The 25,854-nt window shown below is 40.7% G+C and overlaps 2 protein-coding genes across 2 annotated transcripts in view; both read left to right on the forward strand.

Moving 5' to 3' along the window:
* ZSWIM5 (zinc finger SWIM-type containing 5) overlaps window positions 1-25,854 on the forward strand; it is a 187,123-nt gene that overhangs the window by 116,119 nt on the left and 45,150 nt on the right. The window contains exon 2 of the mRNA XM_513126.9: window positions 180-536. Within this exon, the coding sequence (XP_513126.5) occupies window positions 180-536 (357 nt within the window). The remainder of the gene's footprint in view (window positions 1-179; window positions 537-25,854) is intronic.
* On the forward strand, window positions 16,787-17,260 carry LOC129143655 (oligosaccharyltransferase complex subunit OSTC-like). The gene has a single exon (XM_063802762.1). It carries the CDS (start codon window positions 16,860-16,862, stop codon window positions 17,175-17,177), a length of 318 nt encoding a protein of 105 aa, XP_063658832.1. The 5' UTR covers window positions 16,787-16,859; the 3' UTR covers window positions 17,178-17,260.

Consider the following 25,854-nt stretch of genomic DNA (forward strand, 5'->3'; position numbering starts at 1 on the left):
GTTTCTTCAGAGCAGTAACTGAATTTCATTGACCTCTGTGTCTGTGGCAAAGCCTATCATGTACGTGTGTAGGAGATACCCAATACATAATTTATGAATTGATGAATTTACATGTAAAATGAGAATCTAAGTTTATTACTCTAGAATCTCTAAACACAGTTTCTTTTGTGTTTCCTTAGGCTTTCATCTGAGTGGCACAGTAACTGAGCTGGCCACTGCCTCTGAACCAGCAGTGACTTATAAAGTTGCAATCAGTTTTGATCGATGCAAAATCACCTCAGTGACATGTGGCTGTGGGAACAAGGACATATTCTACTGTGCCCATGTGGTAGCACTCTCACTCTACAGGATCCGTAAACCAGACCAAGTCAAATTGCGTCTTCCTATCTCCGAAACCCTTTTCCAGATGAATAGGGACCAGCTACAAAAGTTTATTCAATATTTAATCACGGCACACCACACTGAAGTTCTTCCTACTGCACAGAAACTGGCAGATGAGATTCTATCCTCCAACTCAGAAATCAACCAAGTGAATGGTAATTGTACAACTTTTTTATTGGAAAAAAAAGGTCTTTTTCATCACCACTGTCACCAAAGCAACCCTCTTACCTCTACTTTGTTGCTTTATTGCATGTTAAGAGGTTGGGATATTTCTGCAGTTGCAATCACTTAACTTTAATCATTTCATTCTATCCAAACAACTGTGTTTAACTCTAAGTTTCTTAAAACAGTCCAACTGTGTATCTCAAAAAGATTTTGGTGAAAAAGAACAGAGAATGGTAGTATTATATATTGGTCTAGTTTATGGACTTTGTCGATGCAGTCCCTGTCCCTAGGAGCCTGAAGTGTTAAAACAGTGAAAGAAAGCACAAAATAATTTGTATCATTCAGTGAATTGAGATGGATATGAGAATTCCCTTGATATTTCAGGACCCTACATTAGCATCAGAGTTATCCTAAGGAGCATGTGTTAGCATTGTGCTTATGAACTATATATTGGGGGTGCATTAATGGAGAAAGAGTTTATGTTCACTCATTCATTCAACAAATATTTATTAAGTACCATGTGCAGGGAATAGTGCTGATTGTTGAGGGTCTAAAACAGACATGGTTCTTAAAGTAGCTTATAACCTAGTAGCAACAACAGACAGGTCTGAAACAAATGCTTGTTTTTATAATGAAACCAGATTGTAGAAGCCTAATCATAGAAAACCATTGAAAATTTTAAAGAAGGGGCCAGGCACAGTGGCTCACGCCTGTGATCCCAGCACTTTGGGAGGTCAAGGTGGGTGGATCACTTGAGGTCAGGAGTTCAAGACCAGCCTAGTGAACATGGTGAAACCCTGTCTCTATTAAAAATACAAAAATCATCCAGGCATGATGGTGCATGCCTGTAATCCCAGCTACTTTGGTGGCTGAGGCGGGAGAATTGCTTGAACCTGGGAGGTGGAGGCTGCAGTGAGCCGAGATCACGCCACTGCACTCCAGCCTGAGTGACGGAGCGAGATTCCATCTCAAAAAAAAAAAAAAAAAAATGTAAGAAGAAGAGTTAATAAGCCAGTTTTCATTTTGCTTTTTAGATCCCACTGTGTTCCAAGCATCATGCAAAGGACTTTATTATTTTTTTTATTTTTTATTATACTTTAAGTTCTGGGGTACATGTGCACGAGGTGTAGGTTTGTTACATAGGTATACGTGTGCCATGTTGGTTTGCTGCACCCATTAACTCATCATTTACATTAGGTATTTCTCCTAATGCTATCCTTCCCCTGCCCTCCACCCCACGACAGGCCCCGGGGTGTGATGTTCCCCGCCCTGTGTCCAAGTGTTCTCATTGTTCAATTCCCACCTATGAGTGAGAACATGCAGTGTTTTGTTCTCCATCCACAGAGGACTTTATATATATTAATTCATTTAGGTTTCAAAACTACTTTGTGGGGTATAATAATTTCTACTTTATAAATAAGGAAGTTATTTATAACCTAGGTTCATTTGACATAAGAATTTTTTGAATTTCTCTAAAGTTTTTTGAGTTTCCCTAAACTACCTTTCTCTTTTGGATGATAACTGATACAGTTTGGATTTGTGTCCCTGCTCAAATGTCATATCCAGTTGTAATCTCCCATGTTGGAGGAGGGGCCTTGTGGGAGGTGAATGGATCATGGGGGCAGATTTCCCCCTCTCTGTTCTCCTGATAATGAGTGAGTTTTCACAAGATCCAGTTACTGAAAAGTGTGTAAGCACCTGCCCCTTCTCTCTCTTCCTCCGGCTCCAGCCATGTAAAATGTGCCTGCTTCCCTTTTGCCTTCCACCATGATTGTAATGTTCCTGAGGCCTCCCAAGCCATGCTTCCTGTACAGCCTGCAGAACCATGAGCCAATTAAACCTCTTTTTTAAAAATAAATTACCCATTCTCAGGTATTTTTTTATAGCAGTGCAAGAATGTACCAATACAGAAAATTGGTACTGGGAAGTCAGGCATTGCCATAAAGATACCTGAAAATGTGGAAGCAGCTTTTGAACTGGTTGGAAAAGTGGCAGAGGTTAGAAAAGTGTAGAGGGCTTAGAAGAAGACAGGAGGATGAAGGAAAGTTTGGAGCGTCCTAGAGACTTGTTAAATTGTTGTGACCAAAATGCTGACAGTGATATTGACAATGAAGTCCAGGCTGAGATGGTCTCAGATGAAGATGGGGTGCTTTTTGGGAACTGGAGCAAAGATGTTTGAGGCATTGTGCCCCTGCCCTTGGGATCTGTGGAACTTTGAACTTGAGAGTGATGATTTGGGGCATCTGGCAGAAGAAATTTCTGTGCAGCAGTGTTGAAGATGTCGCCTGACTGCTTCTAGCAACCTCAGCTCATATTCATGAGCAAAAAAAAAAAAAAAAACAAAAAAAACTAACCTAAAACTAGAACTTATATTTAAAAGGGAAACAGAGTGTAAAAGTTTGGAAAATTTGCAGCCTGGCCGTATGGTAGAAAAGAATTTCCCCTTTCATGGGAGGAATACAAGCTGGCTGCAGAAATTTGCTTAAGTAAAGCCAAGACAATGAGGAAAATGTCTCAAAAGCATTTCAGACACCTTCATGGCAGCCCCTCCCATCACAGGCCCAGAGACCTAGGAGGGAAGAATGGTTTCATAGGCCAGGCCCAGGGCTCCGCTACCCTGCTCCTTAGGACACTGCTCCCTGCATCCCAGCCACTCCAGCTCCGGCTGTGGCTAAAAGGGCCCCAGATATGTCTTAGGCCACAGCTCCAGAGGGTGCAAGCCATAAGCCTTGGTGGCTTCCACATGGTGTTAAGCACAGAGGTCGAGAGTTGAGGCTTGGGAGCCTTTGCCTAGATTTCAGAGGACATATGGAAATGCCTGGATGTCCAGGCAGGAGTCTGCTGCAGGGGCAGAGCCTTCATGGAGAACCTCTACTAGGGCAGTGTGGAGGGGAAATGTGGGTTGGAGCCCCCACACAGATTCCCCACTGGAGCACTGCCTACTGGAGCTGAGAAGGGGGCTACTGTCCTCCAGATCCCAGGATGGTATATCCACCAACAGCTTATACTGTGCACCTGGAAAAGCCACAGGCACTCAACACCAGCCCTTGAAAGCAGCTGTGGGAGCTGAGCTCTCAGGGGGTGGAGCTGCTCAAGGCCTTAGGTGCCTACCCGTTGCATCACTGTCACGTGGATGTGAGACATGGAGCCAAAGGGGATTATTTTGGAGATTTAAGGTTTAGTGACTGCCCTGCTGGGTTTTGGACTTGGTTGGGGTCTGTAGGCCCTCTCTTTTGGCTGATTTCTCCCCTTTGAAATGGTAGGTGTATTTACCCAATGCCTATACTTCCATTGTATCTTGGAAGTAACTTGTTTTTGATTTTACCAGCTCATAAGTGGAAGAGACTTGCCTTGTCTCAGATGAGACTTTGGATGGTGGACTTTTGAGTTAATGCTGAAATGAGTTAAGACTTGGGGGACTGTTGAGAAGGGTGATTGTATTTTGCAATGTGAGAAGGATATGAGATTTAGAAGGGGCCAGGGGCAGAATGATATGGTTTGGATTTGTGTCCCCACCCAAATCTCATATTGAATTTGTAATCCCCACTGTTGGAGAAGGGCCTGATGGGAGGTGATTGGATCATTGGGGTGGATTTACCCCTTGCTGTTCTCATGATAGTGAGTGAGTTCTCATGAGATCTGGTTATTTAAAAGTGTATAGGCCAGGTGCAGAGGCTCACACCTGTAATCTCAGTACTTTGGGAAGCCAAGGTGTGTGGATTGCTTGCACACAGGAGTTTGAGACCAGCCCGGGAAACATGGCAAAACCCTGTCTCCACAAAAAATTCAAAAATTAGCTGGGCATTGTGGTGCATCCCTGTAGTCCCTACTACTAGGGAGGCTGAGGTGGGAGGATGGCTTGAGCCCAGGAGGCAGAGATTGCAGTGAACCAAAATTGCACCGCTGCACTCCAGCCTGGTGGTAGAACCAGACTTTGTCTCAAAATAATAAATAAATATAAATAAAAGTGTGTAGCACCTCCCACTTCTCTCTCTTCCTCCTGCACCAGCCATGTAAGACATGTCTGCTTCCCGTTTGTCTTGTAAGTTTCCTGAGGCCTCCCCAGACATGCTTCGTGCACATCTTGTGGAACCGTAAGCCAATTAAACTTTTCTTTATAAATTACCCAGTTTCAGTTATTTCTTTATAGCAGTGCAAGAACAGACTAATACAATAACTTAGCTACTAGTGTGAAAGAGGCAATGAGACCAGGTGGGTGGCCTGTATAATAGAGTAGTCTACATGCCAAAGGACCTGTCTTTCCCAGTTGTTCAACAGAGCCAATCAAGTCTTACAAACAACCTCAGAAAGAACAGTCAGAGCTGGGCATGGTGGCTAACGCTTGTAATCCCAACACTTTGGGAGGTCAAGGCAAGAGGATTGCCAGAGTCCAGGAGATGAAAACAGCCTGAACAACATAGTGAGACCTCATCTCTACAAAAAATCAAAAAATTAGCTAGGCATGGTAGTGTGCGCTTGTGGTCCCAGCTACTCAGGAAGCTGAGGCAGGAGAATTGCTTGAGCCCAGGATGTCAAGGCTGCAATGAACAGTGATCATGCTACTGTCCTCAACAGAGTAAGATTCTGTCTCAAAAAAAAGAAAATTAAAAGAATAAAGAAAGAACAGTCAGACAGGCTTCCAGGAACTCTTGCTCACTAGCAAAAATGTTATGTTGCTTTATACTCAAAGTTGCAGTGTTTACATAATAACTGAGCTCTCTCTATTTGAGTGATACTGTCAAAAAGCAGCTCTCCATATCTCTTCTTATCCCACACAGAGAGGCTGTTCTACTCTGACCTCCTTTTTGAGACCTGAGTTCTGCCCCCATCCCCCAGGCCTGTAGCACCAGAGAGAAGAATAGCGCTGTACCCTGACAGCTGGGCTATGGCCTGCTTTTGTGCCTCATTCCCACTATCTTTTCCCCCAGAATTATTTCCAAGCTCTCTTGCCTCTTCTTGAACTGGCTGCCTTGGTTCAGGACCTGTATTGGCCTGTCTTTTTCACCACAACTGTCACCAAAACAACCCTCTTCCCTCATTACTACTGTGCTGAAGAAACCTACATTCCTCATTACACTTCCCATTCCCATATCTTAATTTTTGTCTGAAATTAGGCTGCCACAATCAACTTGAGATGTGATTCTCAGCCTTCCCCAGGAACTACTACTTCTGTATACATGTTTATCCCATACTTATATTAGCTTTCTACAACAGGTTCCATAGTATTCTACAGGCCCTTTCCTGATCTATTTCTGTAACCAGTACTGGTATAAGCAATGATACAAAAAGGGGCGATATCACAGAGATAAAATGGACTGGACTGAAAATCCAAATGTATTGGATGAGTGAGGACTGAATAAGAAGAAGACATAGAACTGAGTTCCAACATGTCTAGCTAGGATGGCACTGATGGTTTTGATAATGATGTTGCCATTCATTAGAGAACAAAAGAGGAGAAATGAATTTAGGAGGAAGATAGATTTAAGTTTGAGATACTTCTAGGACATTTAGATAAAGATTTCTGATAAACAGTTGAATATATGGACCTGGAACTGAGGGAGAAAGTCAGAATTTTTGAAATAAAAAATTTTAGATAAAAATGATGTTTAAAATCATATTTCTGTTCCCTGCTAAATCTTTAAACACTTAGAACATTTTCCTTCTCCTTTCTCTTTAACCCCATTCCTCACCAAAACAAACATAAAACAGCAGGAATAAAATTCCTAAAACTGCTAGCTGCCTGCTTTTAATCTTAAGAACAGATCCAAGCTTTGCTCTGCTCCCCACTTCCCTGAAACCATTTCTTGTATTAGTCCCTTTATGTGTTTGTAGCTAGACATTGCCTTGTCTTTTTTAGATGGGTTACTCAGATTTGACTATCCTTCCAGCTCTGCCTCCAGCACTACTGTATGCCCTATTTGTGATTTGCTCTGGTAACTCCATACCCCAAGATTCTCTGGGATACAGCATCCTGGCCAGGACTTCAGTTCCTCTTATCCAGAAAGAAAGATTGAGGAAGGAGGCAGAACAAGATGGCAGAATAGAAGGCTACACCAATTGTTCCCTACCTCCTCACATGAAGACACCAATCTAAGAACCATCTACACACAAAAAAAGTACCCACATAAGAACCAAAAATCAGGTGAGCACTCACAATATCTGGTTTTAACTTCATATTGCTAAAAGAGGCACTGAGGAAGTAGGAAAAACAGTCTTGAATCACCAGTGCCACACCTCCCCAATCGCCCAGCAGTCATAGCATGGTGTGGAAAGCATTTTGGTGCACTGGGAAAACAGAAATTGCAGCATTTCTGAGGCATTAAACTCAGTGCTGCCCTATTATAACAGAAAACAAAACCAGACCAAACTCAGCTGACACCTCCCCATAGAGGGAGCATTTAAACCAGCCCTAGCCAAAGAGGAATTGCCAGTCCCAGCAGTCCAAACTTGAGTTCCAGCAAGCCTCCCCTCTGTGGGCTAAAGTGCTCTGGGGCCTTAAATAAACTCGAAAGGCAGTCTAGGCCGCAAGGACTGCAACTCCTAGGCAAGTCCTAATGCTGAACTGGGCCCAGAGACAGTGGACTGTGGGGAGACATGTGACCTACTGAGACACCAGCTGGGGTAGCTGAGGGAGTGATGGCATCACCCTTCCCTTAACCCCAGGCAGTTCAGCTTATGGCTCCAAAAGAGACCCCGTCCCTTTGCTCGAGGAGAGGAGAGGGAAGAGTGGGGATGAGTTTGTCTTGCATCTTGGATACCAGCTCAGCCACACCAGGATAGGGCACCAGTCAGAGTCATGAAGCCCCCTTTCCAGGCCCTAGCTCCCTGTACTACATTTCTTGACACACCTTGGGCCAGAAAGGAACCTGCTGCCTTTGAAGTGAAGGAACTAGTCCTGACAGGATTCATTGCCTGCTAACTGAAGAGCCCTGGGGGCCCTGAATAACCAGCAGTGATACTCATGTACTACATTGAGAACCTTGGGTGAGACTCTGAAACTTGCTGGCTTAAGGTGAGTCTCAGGACATTCCCAGCTGTGGTGGCTATGGGGCAAGATGCCTTCCACTTGAGAAAAGTGAAAGTAAAAGCAAAGGGGACTTTGTCTTGCACCTTAGGTACCAGCTCAGCCACAGGGTCTAGAGCACCAAGTGACCTCTTGGGGTCCTTCATTCCAGGACTTGGCTCTTGGATGGCTTTTCTAGACCTGCCCTGGGCCACTGGGGAGTGCACTGCCCTGAAGGGTGAGTCGTGAGCTGGGCAGCATTCACCACAAGCTGACTGGAGAGGCCTTGGGCCTTAAATGGTAGTCTGGCAGTACTCCTCGTGGGCCTGTGGTAATGGTGGCCATGGGAGGCTCCTCTGCCTTTGGAAAGGGGCAGGAAGAGTGGAAGTGTCATGCACGTCCATGTGAAGAGACCACCAAACAGGCTTTGTGTAAGCAACAAGGCTGTTTATTTCACCTGGGTGCAGGCGGGCTGAGTCTGAAAAGATAGTCAGTGAAGGGAGATAGGGGTGGGGCCGTTTTTTAAGATTTGGGTACGTAGTGGAAAATTACAATCAAAGGGGGTTGTTCTCTGGCTGGCAGGGGTGGGGGTCACAAGGTGCTCAATGGGGGAGCTTTTGAGCCAGGATGAGCCAGGAGAAGGAATTTCACAAGGTAATGTCATCATTTAAGGCAGGGACTGGCCATTTTCACTTCTTTTGTGGTGGAATGTCATCAGTTAAGGCAGGAACCAGCCATTTTCACTTCTTTTGTGATTCTTCACTTGCTTCGGGCCATCTGGACCTATATGTGCAGGTCACAGGGGATACGATGGCTTAGCTTGGGCTCAGAGGCCTGACAAGAAGGACTATGTCTTATGGTTTGAGTGCCAGCTAAGCCACAGTACAATGAAACAGCAGGTGAACATCTAAGGTTTTTTTACTCTAGTCCCTGGCTCCTGGATGGCACCTCTGGACACACCCAGAGTCTGGAGGAACCCCCCATCCTGAAGAGAAGGGCACAGACCTGGCTGGCTTTGCCACCTGCTGATTGGAGCCTCAGGGCCTTGAGTGAACACAGATGGTAGCCAGGGAGTGGTTACAGCAAACCTTGGGTGAGACCTAGTTTGGTGCTGGCTTCAGATTTGACCAAGCACAGTCCTAGTGGTGGTGGCCACAAGGGTACTTATGTCACACCACTACCAGCTCCAGGTAGCTCAGAACAGAGAAAGACCCCATTAGTTTGGGAGAAACTAAGGGAAGAGAACAAGAGTCTCTGCCTGTGGTTGCCCAGATAATTCTTCCGGATCTTGTTCTAGACCACCAAGGTGGTACCTCTATGGGTCTGCAAGAACCACAGCATTACTGGGGTTGGGGTGACCACTAAAGCAGATACAGCTTAGATCACAATACCCAAGTCCTTTCAAATATCTGGAAAGCCTTCCCAAGAAGGACAGGTGTTGCGGGAAGTCAGGGACCCCAAACGGAGGGACCGGCTGAAGCCATGACAGAAGAACGTGGATTGTGAAGATTTTATGGACATTTATTAGTTCCCCAAATTAATAGTTTTGTAATTTCTTATGCCTGTCTTTACTGCAATCTCTAAACATAAATTGTAAAGATTTCATGGACACTTATCACTTCCCCAATCAATACCCTCGTGCTTTCCTATGCCTGTCTTTGCTTTAATCTCTTAATCCTGTCAGCCAAGAAGGATGTATGTCGCCTCAGGACCCTGTGATAATTGCATTAACTGCACAGATTGTACAGCATGTGTGTTTGTACAATATGAAATCAGAGCACCTTGAAAAAAGAACAGGATAACAGCAATTGTTCAGGGAATAAGAGAGATAACCTTAAACTCTGACCGCCGGTGAGCAGGGCAGAACAGAGCCATATTTCTCTTCTTTCAAAAGCAAATGGGAGAAATATCGCTGAATTCTTTTTCTCAGCATGGAACGTCCCTGAGAAAGAGGATGTGCACCTAGGGGTAGGTCTCTGAACTGGCCCCCCCGGGGCGTACCTGTCTCTTATGGTTGAGACTGCAGGGGTGAAATAAACTCCAGTCTCCCATAGCACTCCCAGGCTTATTAGGAAGAGGAAATTCCCACCTAATAAATTTTGGTCAGACCAGTTGATCTCAAAACCCTGTCTCCTGATAAGATGTTATCAATGACAATGGTGCCCAAAACTTCATTAGCAATTTTAATTTCGCCTCGGTCCTGTGGTCCTGTGATCTCGCCCTGCCTCCACTTGCCTTGTGATATTCTATTACCCTGTTAAGTACTTGATGTCTGTCACCCACATCTATTCACACACTCCCTCCCCTTTTGAAAATCCCTAATAAAAACTTGCTGGTTTTTGTGGCTTGTGGGGCATCACGGATCCTACCAACATGTGATGTCTCCCCCAGACGCCCAGCTTTAAAATTTCTCTCTTTTGTACTCTGTCCCTTTATTTCTCAAGCCAGCCGACGCTTAGGAAAATAGAAAAGAACCTATGTGATTATTGGGGCAGGTTCCCCAATAGACAGGTACAAACAAGCCCCGGCTGAGAAGACTACAACAAATACCTAACTCTTCAATGCCCAGACACTGACGAACATCTACAAGCATCAACACCATTCAGGAAAACATGACCTCATCAAATGAACTAAAGGTACCAGGAACCAGTCCTGGAGAAACACAGATGTGTGACCTTTCAGAAAGAATTCAAAATAGCTGTTTTGAGGAAACTCAAAGAAATTCAAGATAACACAAAGAAGGAGTATAGAATTCTATCAGATAAATTTAACAAAGACATTGAAATAATCCAAAAGAAGCAAAAATTCTGGAGCTGAAAAATGCAATTGGCATACAGAAGAATGCATCAGAGTCTTTTAATAGCAGAACTGATCAAGCAGAAGAAGGAATTAGTGAACTTGAAGACAGGCTATTTGAAAATTCACAGTCAGAGGAGATGAAAAAAAGAATAAAATGAGTGATACATACCTACAAGATCTAGAATATAGCTTCAAGGGACAAATCTAAGAGTTATTGGGCTTAGAGAGGACGTAGAGAAAGAAACTGGAGGTAGAGAGTTTATTCAAAGGGATTATATCAGAGAATTTCCCAAACCTAGAGGAAGATATATCAATATCCAAGTACAGGTAGGTTATAGAACACCAAGCATATTTAACCCAAAGAAGACTACTTCAAGACATTTAATAATCAAACTCCCAAAGGTCAAGGATAAAGAAAGGATCCTAAAAGCAGCAAGAGAAAAAGTAACATACAATGGAGTCTGGCAGCAGACTTCTCAGTGGAAACTCTACGGGCCAGGAGCGAGTGGCATGACATGTTTAAAGTGAAGGAAAAAAACTTTTATCCTAAAATAGTATGTTTGGCAAAAATACCCTTCAAACATGAAGGAGAAATAAAGACTTTCCCAGACAAACAAAAACTGAGGGTTTTCATCAACATCAGACTGGCCTACAAGAAATGCTAAAAGGGAGTACTTCTATCAGTATAAAAAGGATGTTAATGAACAGTAAGAAATCATATGAAGGTACAGAACTCACTGGTGATAGTAAGTAGACAGAAGAACACAGAATATTATAACATTGTAACCGTGATGTGTAAACTACTCTTAAGTAGAAAGACTAAACTATGAACCAATCACAAATAATAACTACAACTTTCAAGACATAGCATAATAAGATAAAAGTAGTAACAACAAAAAGTTAAGAAGTAGGGGCACGAAGTTAAGTTGTAGAGTTTTTATTAGGTTTCTTTTGGCTCGTTTGTTTGCTTACTTAAACAGTGTAAGTTGTTATCAGTTTAAAATAATGGGTTATAAGATAGTATTTGCAAGCCTCATGGTAACTTCAAGCCAAAAAAAAAAAAAAAAAAAAAAAACCACAGCTACACAAAAAGTTAAAAGTAAGAAACTAAATCATATCACCAGAGAAAGTCACCTTCACTAAAGGAAAACAGGAAGGAAAGAAGGAAGAGAAGACCACAGAACAACCAGAAAACAAATAACAAAATGGCAGGACTAAGTCCTTACTTATCAATAACAACACTGAATGTAAATAGACTAAACTCTCCAATAAAAAGACATAAAGTGGCTGGATGGATTAAAAAAAAATTAGACCCAGTGATCTGTTACCTACAAGAAACACACTTCACTTATAAAGACAAACATAGACTGAAAATTAAGGGATTGAAAAAGGTATTTCATGTCAATGGAAACAAAAAGGAGCAGGAGTAGCTATACTTTTATCAGACAAAATAGATTTCAAGACAAAAACTAAAAGAAGAGACAAAGAAGGTCATGATATAATGATAAAGGGGTTAGTTCAGTAAGAGGATATAACAATTGTAAAAATATATACACCCAACACTGGAGCACCCAAATATATAGAGCAAATACTATTACAGCTAAATAGAGAGACCTCGGTGTAGTAATAGCTGGAGACTTCAGCACCCCACTATCAGCATTGGACACATCTTCCAGACAAAAAATCAACAAAGAAACATAGGATTTAATCTGCACTATAGACCAAATGCAACTAATAGATATTTACGAACATTTCAGCCAGCAGCTGCAGAATACACATTCTTTTCCTCAGCACATGGATTATTCTCAAAGATAGACCACATGTTAAGTTACAAAACAAGTCTTAAAACAGTCAAAAAAAATTGAAATAAGCATCTTCTCTGACCACAATGGAATAAAACTAGAAATCAATAACAAGAGGAATTTTGGAAACTATACAAATACATGGAAATTAAACATTATGCTCCTGGATGACCAGTGGGTCAATAAAGAAATTAAGAGGAAATTGAAAATTTTCTTAAAACCAATGATAATGGAAACACAGCATACTAAAACCTATGGGATACAGCAAAAGCAGTACTAAGAGGGAAATGTATAGCTGTAAGTACCTACATCAAAAAGAAGAAAAACTTCAAATAAACAATCTAATGATGCATCTTAAAGAACTAGAAAAGCAAGAGCAAACCAAACCCAAAATTAATAGAAGAAAATAAATAATAAAGATCAGAGCAGAAATAAATTGAAATGAAAACAATACAAAAAAAATCAATAAAACAAAAGGTTGGTTTTTTGAAAAGTTAAACAAAATTGACAAACCTTTAGCCATACTAAGAAAAAAAGAGAGACGACCCAAATAAATAAAATCAGAGATGAAAAAAGAGACATTACAGCTGATACCACAGAAATTCAAAGGATCATTAGTGGCTACTGTGAACAACTATATGCCAGTAAATCAGAAAATCTAAAAGCAATGAACAAATTTCAAGACTCATATAACCTATCAAGACTGAACCATGAAGAAACCCAAAACTTGAACAGACCAATAACAAGTAACAAATTCAAAGCCATAATAAAAAAAGTCACCCAGTAATGAAAAGCCTGAGACCCAGCTGAATTCTACCAAACATTTAAAGAAGGATTAATACCAATCTTACTCAAACTATTCTGAAAATAGAGGAGGAAGAAATACTTCCAAACTCATTCTACAAGGCAAATATTACCCTGATACCAAAACCAGACAAAGACATATCAAAAAAATAAAACTGCAGGCCAATATCTCTGATGAATATTCATGCAAAAAATCCTCAACAAAATACTAGCAAACTGAATTCAACAATACATTAAAAAGATCATTTATCATGACCAAGTGGGATTTATCCCTGAGATGCAAGGATGGTTCAATATATGGAAATCAATCAATATGATACATCATATCAGCAGAATAAAGGATAAAAACCATATGATCATTTCAATTGATGCTGAAAAGGCACTTGATAAAATCCAACATCTCTTCATGATAAAAATGCTTTAAAAATGGGTACAGAAGGAACATACCTCAACATAATAAAAGACATATATGGCAGACCCACAGCTAATATCATATTGAATGGGGAAAAACTGAAAACCTTTCCTCTAAGATCTGGAACGTGACAAGGATGCCCCATGTTACCACTGTTATTCAACATAATGCTGAAGGTCCTAGCTAGAGCAAGCAAAGAAGAGAGAGAAATAAGGGGCATTTAAATTGAAACGAAGAAGTCAAATTATCCTCATTTGCAGATGATATGATCTTATATTTGGAAAAACCTAAAGACTCCACCAAAAAACTATTAGAATTGATGAACAAATTCAGTAAAATTGCAGGATACGAAATCAACATACAAAAATCAGCAGGCCGGGCGCAGTGGCTCATGTCTGTAATCCCATCACTTTGGGAGGCTGAGGCAGGCAGATCACCTAAGGTCAGGAGTTTGAGACAAGCCTGGCCAACATGGTGAAACTCTACCTCTACTAAAAATACAAAAATTACCCAGGCGTGATGGTGGGCACCAGTAATCCCAGCTACTTGGGAAGCTGAGGCAGGAGAATCGCTTGAACCCAGGAGGCAGAGGTTGCAGTGAGCTAAGATCGTGCCACTGCAACTCCAGCCAGGGCGACAACAGTGAGACTCCACCAAAAAAAAAAAAAAAAAAAAAAATTCAGGAGCAATTGTATATGCGAACAATGAACAATCTAAAAAATAAATTTAAAAAGTAATCCCATTTACAATGGCCACAAATAAAATTAAATACCTAGGAGTTAACCAAGAAAGTGAAAGATCTCTATAATGAAAACTATAAAACACTGATGAAAGAAATTGAAGAAGACACCAAAAAATGGAAAGATATTCCATGTTCATGGATTGGAAAAATCAATATTGTTAAAATATTCATACTACTCAATCTACAGATTCAATGTAATCCCTATCAAAATACCAATGACATTCTTCACAGAAATAGAAAACACAATTCTAAAATTGTTTTTTGCTATGTGAAACCACAAAAGACCTGGAATAACCAAAGCTATCCTAAGCAAAAAGAACAAAACTGGAGTTATTACTTGACTTCACATTATACTACAGAGCTATAGTAACCAAAATAGCATGGTACTGTCATAAAATAGACACACTGACCAATGGAACAGAATAGAAAACCTAGAAACAAATCCACACACGTACACTGAACTCATTTGTTACAAAGGTGCCAAGAACATACACTGGGGAAAAGACAGTTTTTTCAATAAATGGATGCTAGGAAACTGGATATCCATATGCAGAAGAAATGAAACTAGACCCCTATCTCTAGCCATATACAAAAATCAGATAAAAATGGATTAAACACTTAAATCTAAGACCTGAAACTATGAAACTACTACAAGAAAACATTGGGGAAACTCTCTAGGACACTGGACTGGGCAAAGATTTCTTGAGTAATAACCCACAAGCACAGGCAACCAAAGCAAAAATGGATAAATGGGATCACATCAAGTTAAAAGGCTTCTGTACAGAAAGGAAATAATTGACAAAGTGAAGAGACAACCCACAGAATGGGAGAAAATATTAGCAAACTACCCATCTGACAAGGACTTAATAACCAGAATATATAAGGAGCTTAATTCACTAGGAAAAAAATCTAATAATCTGATTTTAAAATGGGCAATAGATCTGAACAGACGTTTCTCAAAAGACGACATACAAGTGGCAAATGAGTATATGAAAAGGTACTCAATATCATTTGTCATCAGAGAAATGCAAATCAAAACCACAATGACATATCATCTCACCTCAGTAAAAATGGCTTATATCCAAAAGACAGGCAATAAGAAGTGCTGGTGAGGATGTGGAGAAAAGGGAACCCTCGTACACTGTTGGTGGCAAAGTAAATTAGTACAACCACTATGGAGAACAGTTTGAAAGTTCCTCAAAAAACTAAACAGAGCTACCATATGATTCAGCAATCCTACTGCTTTCCAAAGAAAAGGAAATCAGTATATCAGAGAGAGGTCTGCACTTGCATGTTTGTTTGTTGCAGCATTGTTCACAAAGCAAGATTTGGAACCATCCTAAGTGTCCATCAGCAGACGAATGGATAAAGAAAATGTGGTACTTATACACAGTGGAGTACTATGCAGCAATAAAAAAGAATGAGATCAGCTGGGTGCAGTGGCTCACACCTGTAGTCCTAGCACTTTGGGAGGTCGAAGCAGGCAGATTGCTTGAGCTCAGGAGTTCAAGACCAGCCTGGGCAACATGGCAAAACTCTTATCTCTACAAAAATTACAAAAAAGTAGCCAGATGTTGGTGGCATGCACCTGTAGTCTCAACTACTGGGGAGGCTGAGGCAAGAGAATTGCTTGAGCTTAGGAGGTTAAGGCTGCAGTGAGCCATGATCATGCCACTGCACTCCAGCCTGGGTGACAGAGTGAGACCCTATCTCAAAAAAAAAAAAAGAGATTCTGTCATTTGCAACAACATGGATGGAATTGGAGGTTATTATGCTAGGTGAAATAACCCAGGCACAGAAAGACAAACATCATCACATGTTCTCACTTATCTGTGAGATCTAAAAATCAAAACAATTGAGCTCATAGAGATACAGTAGAAGGATGGTTATGAGAGGCTGGGAAGGGTAGTGGGGGGATGTCAGTGAGGTGGGGATGGTTAATGTGTACAAAACACAGTTAGAATGAAAAAGACCTAGTATTTGATAGCACAACAGGATGATTATAGTCAATAAATAATTTAATTGTACATTTTTAAATCACTGAAAGAGTATAATTGGATTGTAACACAAAGAATAAATACTTGAGGTAATGGATACCCCATTTTCCATGTTGTGATTATTATGCATTGCATGTCTCTATCAAAACATCTCATGTACCCCATAAATATATATACCTACTATCTACCCACAAAAATTAAAATTAAAAAAGAAAGATTGAATACCAAGAGAAAAGTAAGATAACTTGAGAAGTCAGGTCAGGAACCATGTTTTGCTAATTTCTGAGTGTCCCTCACCAAGCACGATACCTGTAAAATAATCAATGTTCTATAAGTGTTTGTTGATTGAAAACATCCTTGAATAAACAGGTGATGAAAGAGGAGCCAATGTAGGAATTAACAAAGTAATGGGAAAAAAACTAGCAAGTTATTATCAAAGAAAATGTAGCATTGAGTTTCAAAAAGTGAATGGTCAACAGTGTGGAATACTGTGGAAGATAGAACTAACAAACATGGAAAGACAATTTGGGGGAAATACAAACTATGCAGAAAGAATAAAACTTTGAAAAATTATTAGTATCAGAAATAAAAAGATATTGCAACCTATGAAATAACAACTAGATACTACAAAAACAAATGCAAAGAACAGAAAAAAATCATGAATATTACAAATTTGATGGCAGAAATTTTTAAAACTCAATAGAATTGTTGGAACATAAAATTCCTACGGAGAACAGCCCTTGCTGCCACCAACATGGAGACTTTGTACCATGTCCCGTTCTTTGTGCTCGAATGTCCTAACCTGAAGCTGAAGAAGCCACCCTGGCTGCCCATGCCGTTGGCCATGACTGTGTATGCTCTGGTGGTGGCGTCTTACTTCCTCATCACCAGAGGAATAATTTATGATGTTATTGTTGAACCTCCAAGTGTTGGTTCTATGACTGATGAACATGGGCATCAGAGGCCAGTAGCTTTCTTGGCCTACAAAGTAAATGGACAGTATATTATGGAAGGACTTGCATCCAGCTTCCTGTTTACAGTGGGAGGTTTAGGTTTCATAATCCTGGACTGATCGAATGCACCAAATATCCCAAAACTCAATAGATTTCTTCTTCTAGTCATTGGATTCGTGTGTGTCCTATTGAGGTTTTTCATGGCTACTCAAGTATTCATGAGAATGAAACTGCCAGTCTATCTGATGGGTTAGAGTGCATTTGAGAAGAAATCAGTGGATACTGGATTTGCTCCTATCAAAGAAGTTTTAAAGGCTGTACCAGTCCTCTAATATGAAATGTGGAAAAGAATGAAGAGCAGCAGTAAAAGAAATATGTACTGAAAAAACAGGAAGCATATTGAAGCTTGGCCTAGAATTTATTCTTGGTATTAAAGAGACAAGTTTATCACAGTATTTTTTTTTTCCTGCTGACCTATTGCTATGCCAGCGATGTTGAGTGGCATTTTCTTCTTAGTTTTTCATTTCTTAAAGAAAATATACTCTATATCTACAACTATAATATCAAATAAAGTGATTATTTTTTGCAACCCACTTAAAAAATTCCTATGGAGTAGAACAAAAAGAGAGATGAAAAAGAGGAGGAAAAATGTATCAAAAATTAAAACGAGTCCTCAAATTCCAGTGTTTAACTAATAGGGGTTAATAGGGGTTTCAGAAATAGAAAACAGAGGTAAGGAATTCACCAATGAAATAATTGAACAAAATTTTCTAGAATGAAACGTGAATTTCTTTTTTTTTTTTTTGGAGACGGAGTCTCACTCTGTCGTCCAGGCTGGAGTGCAGTGGCACGATCTTGGCTCACTGCAAGCTCCGCCTCCCGGGTTCACACCATTCTCCTACTTCAGCCTCCCCAGTAGCTGGGACTCCAGGCGCCCACCACCACGCCCGGCTAATTTTTTGTATTTTTAGTAGAGACGGGGTGTCACCGTGTTAGCCAGGATGGTCTCGATCTGCTGACCTTGTGATCCACCCACCTCGGCCTCCCAAAGTGCTGGGATTACAGGCATGAGCCATTGTGCCTGGCCCAAAAACATGAATTTCTAAAGTGAAAAGATTCTGACTGGGTGGGATGGCTCACGCCAGTAATTCCAGCACTCTGGGAGGTCAAAGCAGGAGGATCGCATGAGCCCAGGAGTTCAAGACCAGCCTGGGCAACAAAGTAAGGTCCCCATCTCTACAAAAAAAAAATCAAAACAATTAGCTGGGCATGGTGGTGTGTGCCTGTAGTCCCAGCTGCTCAGGAGGCCGAGGCAAGGCCAGAGGATTGCTTGAGCCCAGGAGTTTGAGGCTGCAGCAAGCTACAATGGCACCACTGCACTCCAGCCTGGAAGACAAAGATCCTGTCTCAGAAAAAAAAAAAAAAAAAAAAAAAAGACATACAACAGCAACAAAACAGTGAGAGGATTCCACTAAATACCAAGAAAGGGAAAAGAATAATCTTTTCAATAAGCGATGCTGGATCAACTAAAAATCAAGTTTCCAGTTGAAACTTGATTTCTACCTGATACCATTCAGAAAAATCAGTTGTGGATGGATTGTGGATATAAATGTGAAAAGTAGAAGAGTAAAACCTAAAAGATAAGAGAACACCTTCATGTCCTTGAGGTAGAGAAAAATTTCTTTAGTAGGAAAAGGCCAATAAATTGGAATACATTAATTTTTTTTTTTGAGACGGAGTTTCGCTCTCGTTGCCCAGACTGGAGTGCAATGGCATGATTTCAGCTCACCGTACATTAAAATTTTTAAATTACCACTTATCAGCCAGGCACCGTGGCTCACACCTGTAATCCCAACACTTTGGGAGGCTGGGGCAGGCAGATCACCTGCGGTCAGGAGTTCAAGACCAGCCTGGCCAGCATGGTGAAATCCCATCTCTACTAAAAATACAAAAATTAGCCAGGCATGGTAGTGTGCACCACCTGTAATCCCAGCCACTTGGGAGGCTGAGGCAGGAGAATGGCTTGGACCCTGGAGGCGGAGGTTGCAGTGAGCTGAGATCACACCACTGCACTCCAGCCTGGGCAACAGAGTAAGACTCCATCTCAAAAAAAAAAAAAAGAAAAAGAAAAAAAAAAAGAAAAATTGCTTCCTTAGACTTAATAACCCCCTCAGGACAGGTCTCATTATGTAAGCCTCAATGCTTACGTGGAGGCTGAACCCACACAATGGTTTGTTTCATAATTATTTATAAAAGATATCCTTTCTATCTTATCTTCACTTGTCACCATTTCTCTTATTAGTTTTAGTCCTTAGGAAAAAATTCAGACTATAATGTTAAAGTATCATTTACATTGACTAGGTCTACTTCACTGTTACTAAAGATAAGTGGTTTCATACTCATCTCTTTCTGTGAAAAGACTAAAATATTCTAACCAGTGAACATATAAGGGCATTTTAATTTAATTTGATTTTTAAACTAAAGAAAGGATTTTTAGAAAAGATGCTGCCTGGGAGTTAGTGAGAGATAGCTGAAGAAGCCACTTTGTGAACTCCACACCTAGTTTATCTACTTAAGTGATTTGTGCCCTTGTTTATTCCTTAATGCTGTCGTCTACTGTGACCTTTGAATATTGACATTTCTTATAGATTAATCTTACATTTTCTCCTCTTCTTATTTTATATGATCTCTGTAGGCAATCTCAGTTACATCCTTGTCTTCAAATATTATCTACATTCCAAGACACACAAATATATTTCTTTTTTTTTTTTTTTTTTTTTTTTTGAGGCAGGGTCTTACTCTCTCACCTAGGTTGGAATGCAGTGGCACAATCACAGCTCACTGCAGCCTCAGTCTCACTGGGCTCAGGTGATCCTCCCACCTCAGCCTCCCAAGTAGCTGGGACTACAGGCTCATGTCACCATGCTTGGCTAATTTTTGTATTTTTTTTATAGAGACAGGGTCTCACTGTGTTGCCCAGGCTGGTCTTGAACTCTTGGTCTCAAGCAACACACCCACCTTGGCCTCCCAAAGTGCTAGGATTACAGGCATGAGCCACTGTACCCAACCTCACACATGTATTTCTTCAGCCCATATCTTTTGAGCGTTAGACTCTATATCCAACTATTTAATGTCATAAAGGCATCCCAAGATCAACATACCCAAATGTGATTTTATTATCTTCTTCCCCAAATTTATTTATTCTCCTGTATTCACCATATAGCACCACCATCTAGCCATGGAATCATGATGAAAACCTTGTACTTACCCCTAACACCTTTGCCTTTTGTGTATTCCACATGCAATATATTGCAAGATATGTTAATTTTACCTCTGAAATATATTTCATAATTTTCTACTTCTCCCTATTAAATCAAACCACTATAATCTCTCACGTAAATTGCTATAGTAGCCATCTAACTGATCTTTCAATTTCCACTATTAATCCCCTCTATTCCATTCTTCACACCACCATCCTTCAGTGGCCTCCTATTACTGTTAGGATCGAGTCCAAATTTCTGTGGCATACAAAACTTTGCATGATCTGGCTTTTGCCTGCATTTTCACATGATATTCCCCCTCCTTGAGAGAATATCCTCCTTTCTCATACTATTTCTATCCTCCCTCCCTTATTATAGTTGTATTTAATTACCAATTTATGACATAATGTTTTTTTTGAACAAAAAGTACACAGTATTTCTTCCACTCTCTGCCAGGCTAACTCCTATTTATTCTTCAAGTGTCAGCTTAAATGTCACTTTCTCAGGGAAGCCTTCTTTGACTCTTCTTCCTTTCCACACAAAAATGTGTACATGTGATTATTTGCTTCAGGTCTCTCTCCCCAACTATAAGCTCCGTATCTGCTTTGTTTACCATTATATATCCAGTATTTGGCACAGGCACAGGTTCTGTACATATCAAGCTCTCTATAAATATTGGCTGAATAAATGAAAATGTCTTAGAAATGAAAATGTCTTAGAAAATTCTCCATGGGGGGGAATACTATACAGCCATAAAAAATGAAGAGTTCATGTCCTTTGTAGGGACATGGATGAAACTGGAAACCATCATTCTCAGCAAACTATCACAAGGACAAAAAACCAAACACCACATGTTCTCACTCATAAGTGGGTATTGAACAATGAGAACACATGGACACAGGAAGGGGAACATCACACTCCGGGGACTGTTGTGGGGTGGGGGGAGGGGGGAGGGATAGCATTAGGAGATATACCTAATACTAAATGACGAGTTAATGGATGCAGCACAGCAACATGGCACATGTATACATATATAACAAACCTGCACATTGTGCACATGTACCCTAAAACTTAAAGTATAATAATAATAATAAAATTAGAATTAAAAAAAAGAAAATTCTCCATGGGGTCTCTTGCCAGTTCATTCTCTTCCCAAATAACTTTGCTTGCCTCAGCAATCACACCAACTCCTTGTAGTTTGTTACCTCGATGCCCCAAATATTAACTCAGTTCCTTTTTTGCTGCTGTCACCCATTTTAGCAGCTCAGTTTCTCCTGGGGTCCATTGTAGACCAGCAAACATTTGTACAATTTACTTTCCTTTCTCTCCTATCAAATAAACAAACCCTTTTGAAGTTTAGGTGAAGTTGTACTGTTAGTAACTCTCAAGGTTTTGCCTCGTCCTAGCCCTATCCCAGCAGTTCTCCCTAGATATACACTAGGTATTTATAAACTGTGCCTTATTTCTTCCACAGCTACTGCCGCTATCATCACCTGGGTGCCAAGGGTTCTCCACTTTTTTCCATACCCCTTCAAACCCTTAGAGGAGAGGGTGTCAGTCCACACTTCCAGCCAGTTGTTTAAGGCCGACTGCCCTAAAAGACTAGATCCTGTTCCTGCTTTTTCATATCCTAACTTAACCACCCCAGGGTCAGAATTGGTATTCAAACCATCTCTGCCCTCTGCTGCTGGAGCACCATTGCTGTTCATTCCAACCCCAATCCTTAGCTCCAAGGTACTCAACAACCCAGTCCTTGGTTTAACCTGGTTTATCTCAGTTTTATCTCTATGGATCTCCTGAAAACCAGAATTGTTAGGAGTTAGACTCCATAACCTGCATTTTTCACAGAAACCCCAAGTAATTATTTTGTATATTAATATCTGAGAATCACTGTACTGGTAAGAACTCTAATTATCCTCACTGTGGGAAAAATGCATTATTCTGACTAATTCCATATTCTCTGTAGCAGAATAAGCTGAGAAAATATGGGATTTGGCTATCTTCAGATACACCATCAGTTACAACTTCAGGGGACCTAAAACCAACTAGTGAATCCAGTGGTATGAGACTGAAGGCCAAAGTATAGCCTTGTAGTAAAGAGACAGGCTTTGGAAAGAGACCAATATATATATCCTGGCTGATATACTTTACATCTAAGTTACCTTGTCTAAACTTTAGTTTCTTCATTTTAAAATTAGGAGAATAATATGGCCTCATAGAGTTGTTATGAAGGTTCCTTGGAATTTATTCGATAAATATTTATTGAGCACCTACTATATGGCAGGCACCTTTCTATGTGTTGTGAATATACCAGCAAACAAAAACTTTTGCCCTCAAGGAGCATACATTCTAATGGGTATATGTATAAAAAGTGCCTCTAGCATATAGAAAGAACTCAATAAATTCTTGTTACTTACAAATATTTAAGGATAAGGAGTATATTTGTTTTGTTTTGCCACTTTTGGGATATAAAAGAAGCATAGGACACAATATATGCCTATGTGGTGCTTAGTGAGATATGTATTTGTTGATTCTATAAATATTAACTCAGTGCTGTGATGAGCCTGACACTGTGAAGTACAAAAATGAATCCCTATTTTTAAAAAATTTCAATTTAGTTGGGAATATATGAGAAATGCAAAATTCTAATGTAAAACAAGGTGCAAGAGAAGTAATAATAAAGTGCTATGAAGAACATTTAAGGAACGTAATAATAAAGTACTATGTAGAATGTTAATTAGTAAGTGAATGAATATCAGGAGAATACAAATACAAAAAATAGAGTTATTGCCTTTATATGCTCAGCACATGAGCGTAATAAGATGGACATACTTTCGGCAGGTGGCAATGGAGTATATGGCTAATTCAGTGAGGTTAAAAAAGAAATCTGTTGCCAAGTAAACTGGCAATACATGAACCTCAGCAGTGTTAGCCTCTCTGTACACTAATTTTATGATTTCTTTTTTTTTTTTTCTGAGACAGAGTCTCACTCTGTCGCCCAGGCTGGAGTGCAGTGGCGCAATCTCGGCTCACTGCAAGCTCCGCCTTCCGGGTTCACACCATTCTCCTGCCTCAGCCTCCCAAGTACCTGGGACTACATGCACCCACCACCACGCCCGGCTAATTTTTTGTATTTTTAGTAGAGACTGTGTTAGCCAGGATGGTCTCAATCTCCTGACCTCATGATCCGCCCGCCTCAGCCTCCCAAAGTGCTGGGATTACAGGTGTGAGCCACTGCGCCTTCCTATGGTTTCTGTTTCTCATTGCGGCCCTGACTCTGGAGCTGAAGTAATATTAACAAATGAGAACTGCTGGGTTTTTTGGTCAAAGAACAGGTTAGAGGAAGGAGGAGGAAAAGTATGTCATAAGCTAATGTGGTTGACTTCTGGGAACACTCTTTCTGGCTGATGCATATCATAAGTGTAGGGGAAGACAAGATGAAAAATAAAAGGGCCTGAGCATAGAGGGCCTTGAATGGCATGCTAGGGCATTTGGACGTAATTTAGTAAGAATAGGGCATGACTGAATACTTTTGAGCAGGGAAGTGATTATGATCAGAACTAAGTTTATTTGGAGAGTTCTCAGAGCACTTAAAACAGAACTACGATGCCACCCAGCAATCCCATTACTGGGCATATACCCAAAGGAGAATAAATCATTCTACCAAAAAGATACAGGCACTCATATGTTCACAATAGCAAAGACGTGGAATCAACCTAGGTGCCCAACAGCAGTGGATTGGATAAAGCAAATATGGTACATATACATCATGGAATTCAATGCAGCTATTAAAAAAAGACCAAAATAATTTCCTCTGCAGCAATGTGGATGCAGCTGGAGGCCATTATCCTAAGTAAATTAATTCAGAAATAGGAAGCCAAATACCACATGTTCTCACTTATAAGTGGGAGCTAAGCATTGGTTACACATGGTCATAAAGATGGGGACAGTAGACACTGGGAACTACTCAAGAGGAGAGAAAAGGAAGGGACAAGATCTGAAAAAGTACCTATTGGGTACTATGCTCACTACCTGGGTGATGGGATCATTTTTACCCCAAACCTCAGCATCACACAGTATACCCATGTAACAAACCTGTACGTATATCCCCTGAATCTAAAATAAGAGTTGAAATTATTTTTTAAAAAACTCGGCCAGGTATGGTGGGTTATGCCTGTAATAACACTTTGGGAGGCGGAGGTGGGAGGATCTCTTGAGCCCAGGAGTTCGAGACCAGCCTGGGCAATATAGCAAGACCCTATCTCTACAAAAAAAAATTAAAAATAAATTAGCTGGGCATAGTGGTGCATGTCTTTAGTCCCAGCTACTTGGGAAGCTAAGGTGGTAGGATCACTTGAGCACAGGAGGTTGAGGATGCAGTGAGCCATGATGGCACCACTACACTCCAGCCTGGGCAACAGAGTGAGACCCTGTCTAAAACAAACAACAAAAAACTATGTTTAGAATAAGACATTTGAAGAAAAGTAGCATAGAATAGATACAATAAAGTGGCAGATCATATGTGTTAATTTGTATTTGTGGAATGAGTGAATATGTGAGCCCTCCTAATTCCCTAGAGAATAAGATATACTACAAAAAAGCATAGCAAAGGAGTAGCTTTGTTGTGCTGACCCAAATTTTATTTAAGCAGAGTTCTGACATAGGGAGACGAGGAGTAAGGCAAACTGATTAAACATGACATGAATTTGTAACCTATGGCATGACCACACCTATAGAGTATTGATTTATGGACTATTGTCACTTGGAGGTAGGTTTCTAAAAACTTGTCACAGAATAAGTTTTAGTAATCTATTGCACTACATGGTGACCACAGTTAATAATAATGTTGTCATTTTTGTTGTTTTTTGAGACAGGGTCTCACTCTGTTGCCCAGGCGGGAGTGCAGTGGCACGATCTCGGCTCACTGCAATGTTCACCTCCCAGGTTCAAGCAATTCTCGTGCCTCAGTCTCCCAGGTAGCTGGGATTACAGGCATACAGCACTACACCCAGCTAATTTTTCTACTTTTGGTAGAGGAGGGTTTCGCCATGTTGGTCAGGCTAGTCTCAAACTCCTGGCCTCAAGTGATCCACCTGCCTCAGCCTCCCAAAGTGCTGGGAGTGCAGGCATGAGCCACTGCACCCAACCAATAATGTATATTTCAAAAGTACTAAAATAGATTTTTAACATTCTTACCACATCAAAAAAAAAAAAAACCAAACTGGTGAGGTGATGGGTATGTTAATTGGCTTGATCAAATCTTCCTATAATGTATACATAGGTCAGGCTGGGTGGGCATGGTGGCTCACACCTGTAATCCCAGCACTTTGGGAGGCCAAGGCAGGCAGATCACTTGAGGCCAGGAGTTTGAGACCAGCCTGGCCAACATGGCGATGCCCCATCTCTGCCAAAAATACAAAAATTAGCCAGGCATGGTGGCACATGCCTGAAATCCCAGCTACTTGGGAAGCTGAGGCACAAAAATCACTTGAACCTGGGAGGTGGAGGTTGCAGTGAGCCGAGATCGTGCCACTGC

This window comes from Pan troglodytes, chromosome 1 (assembly GCF_028858775.2).
Source record: "Pan troglodytes isolate AG18354 chromosome 1, NHGRI_mPanTro3-v2.0_pri, whole genome shotgun sequence".
In the NCBI taxonomy this organism is placed as follows: Eukaryota; Metazoa; Chordata; class Mammalia; order Primates; family Hominidae; genus Pan; species Pan troglodytes.

Coding starts and splice junctions, on each gene's coding strand:
- LOC129143655 (XM_063802762.1), top strand. CDS start 16,860: ATGGAGACTTTGTACCATGTCCCGTTCTTTGTGCTCGAATGTCCTAAC.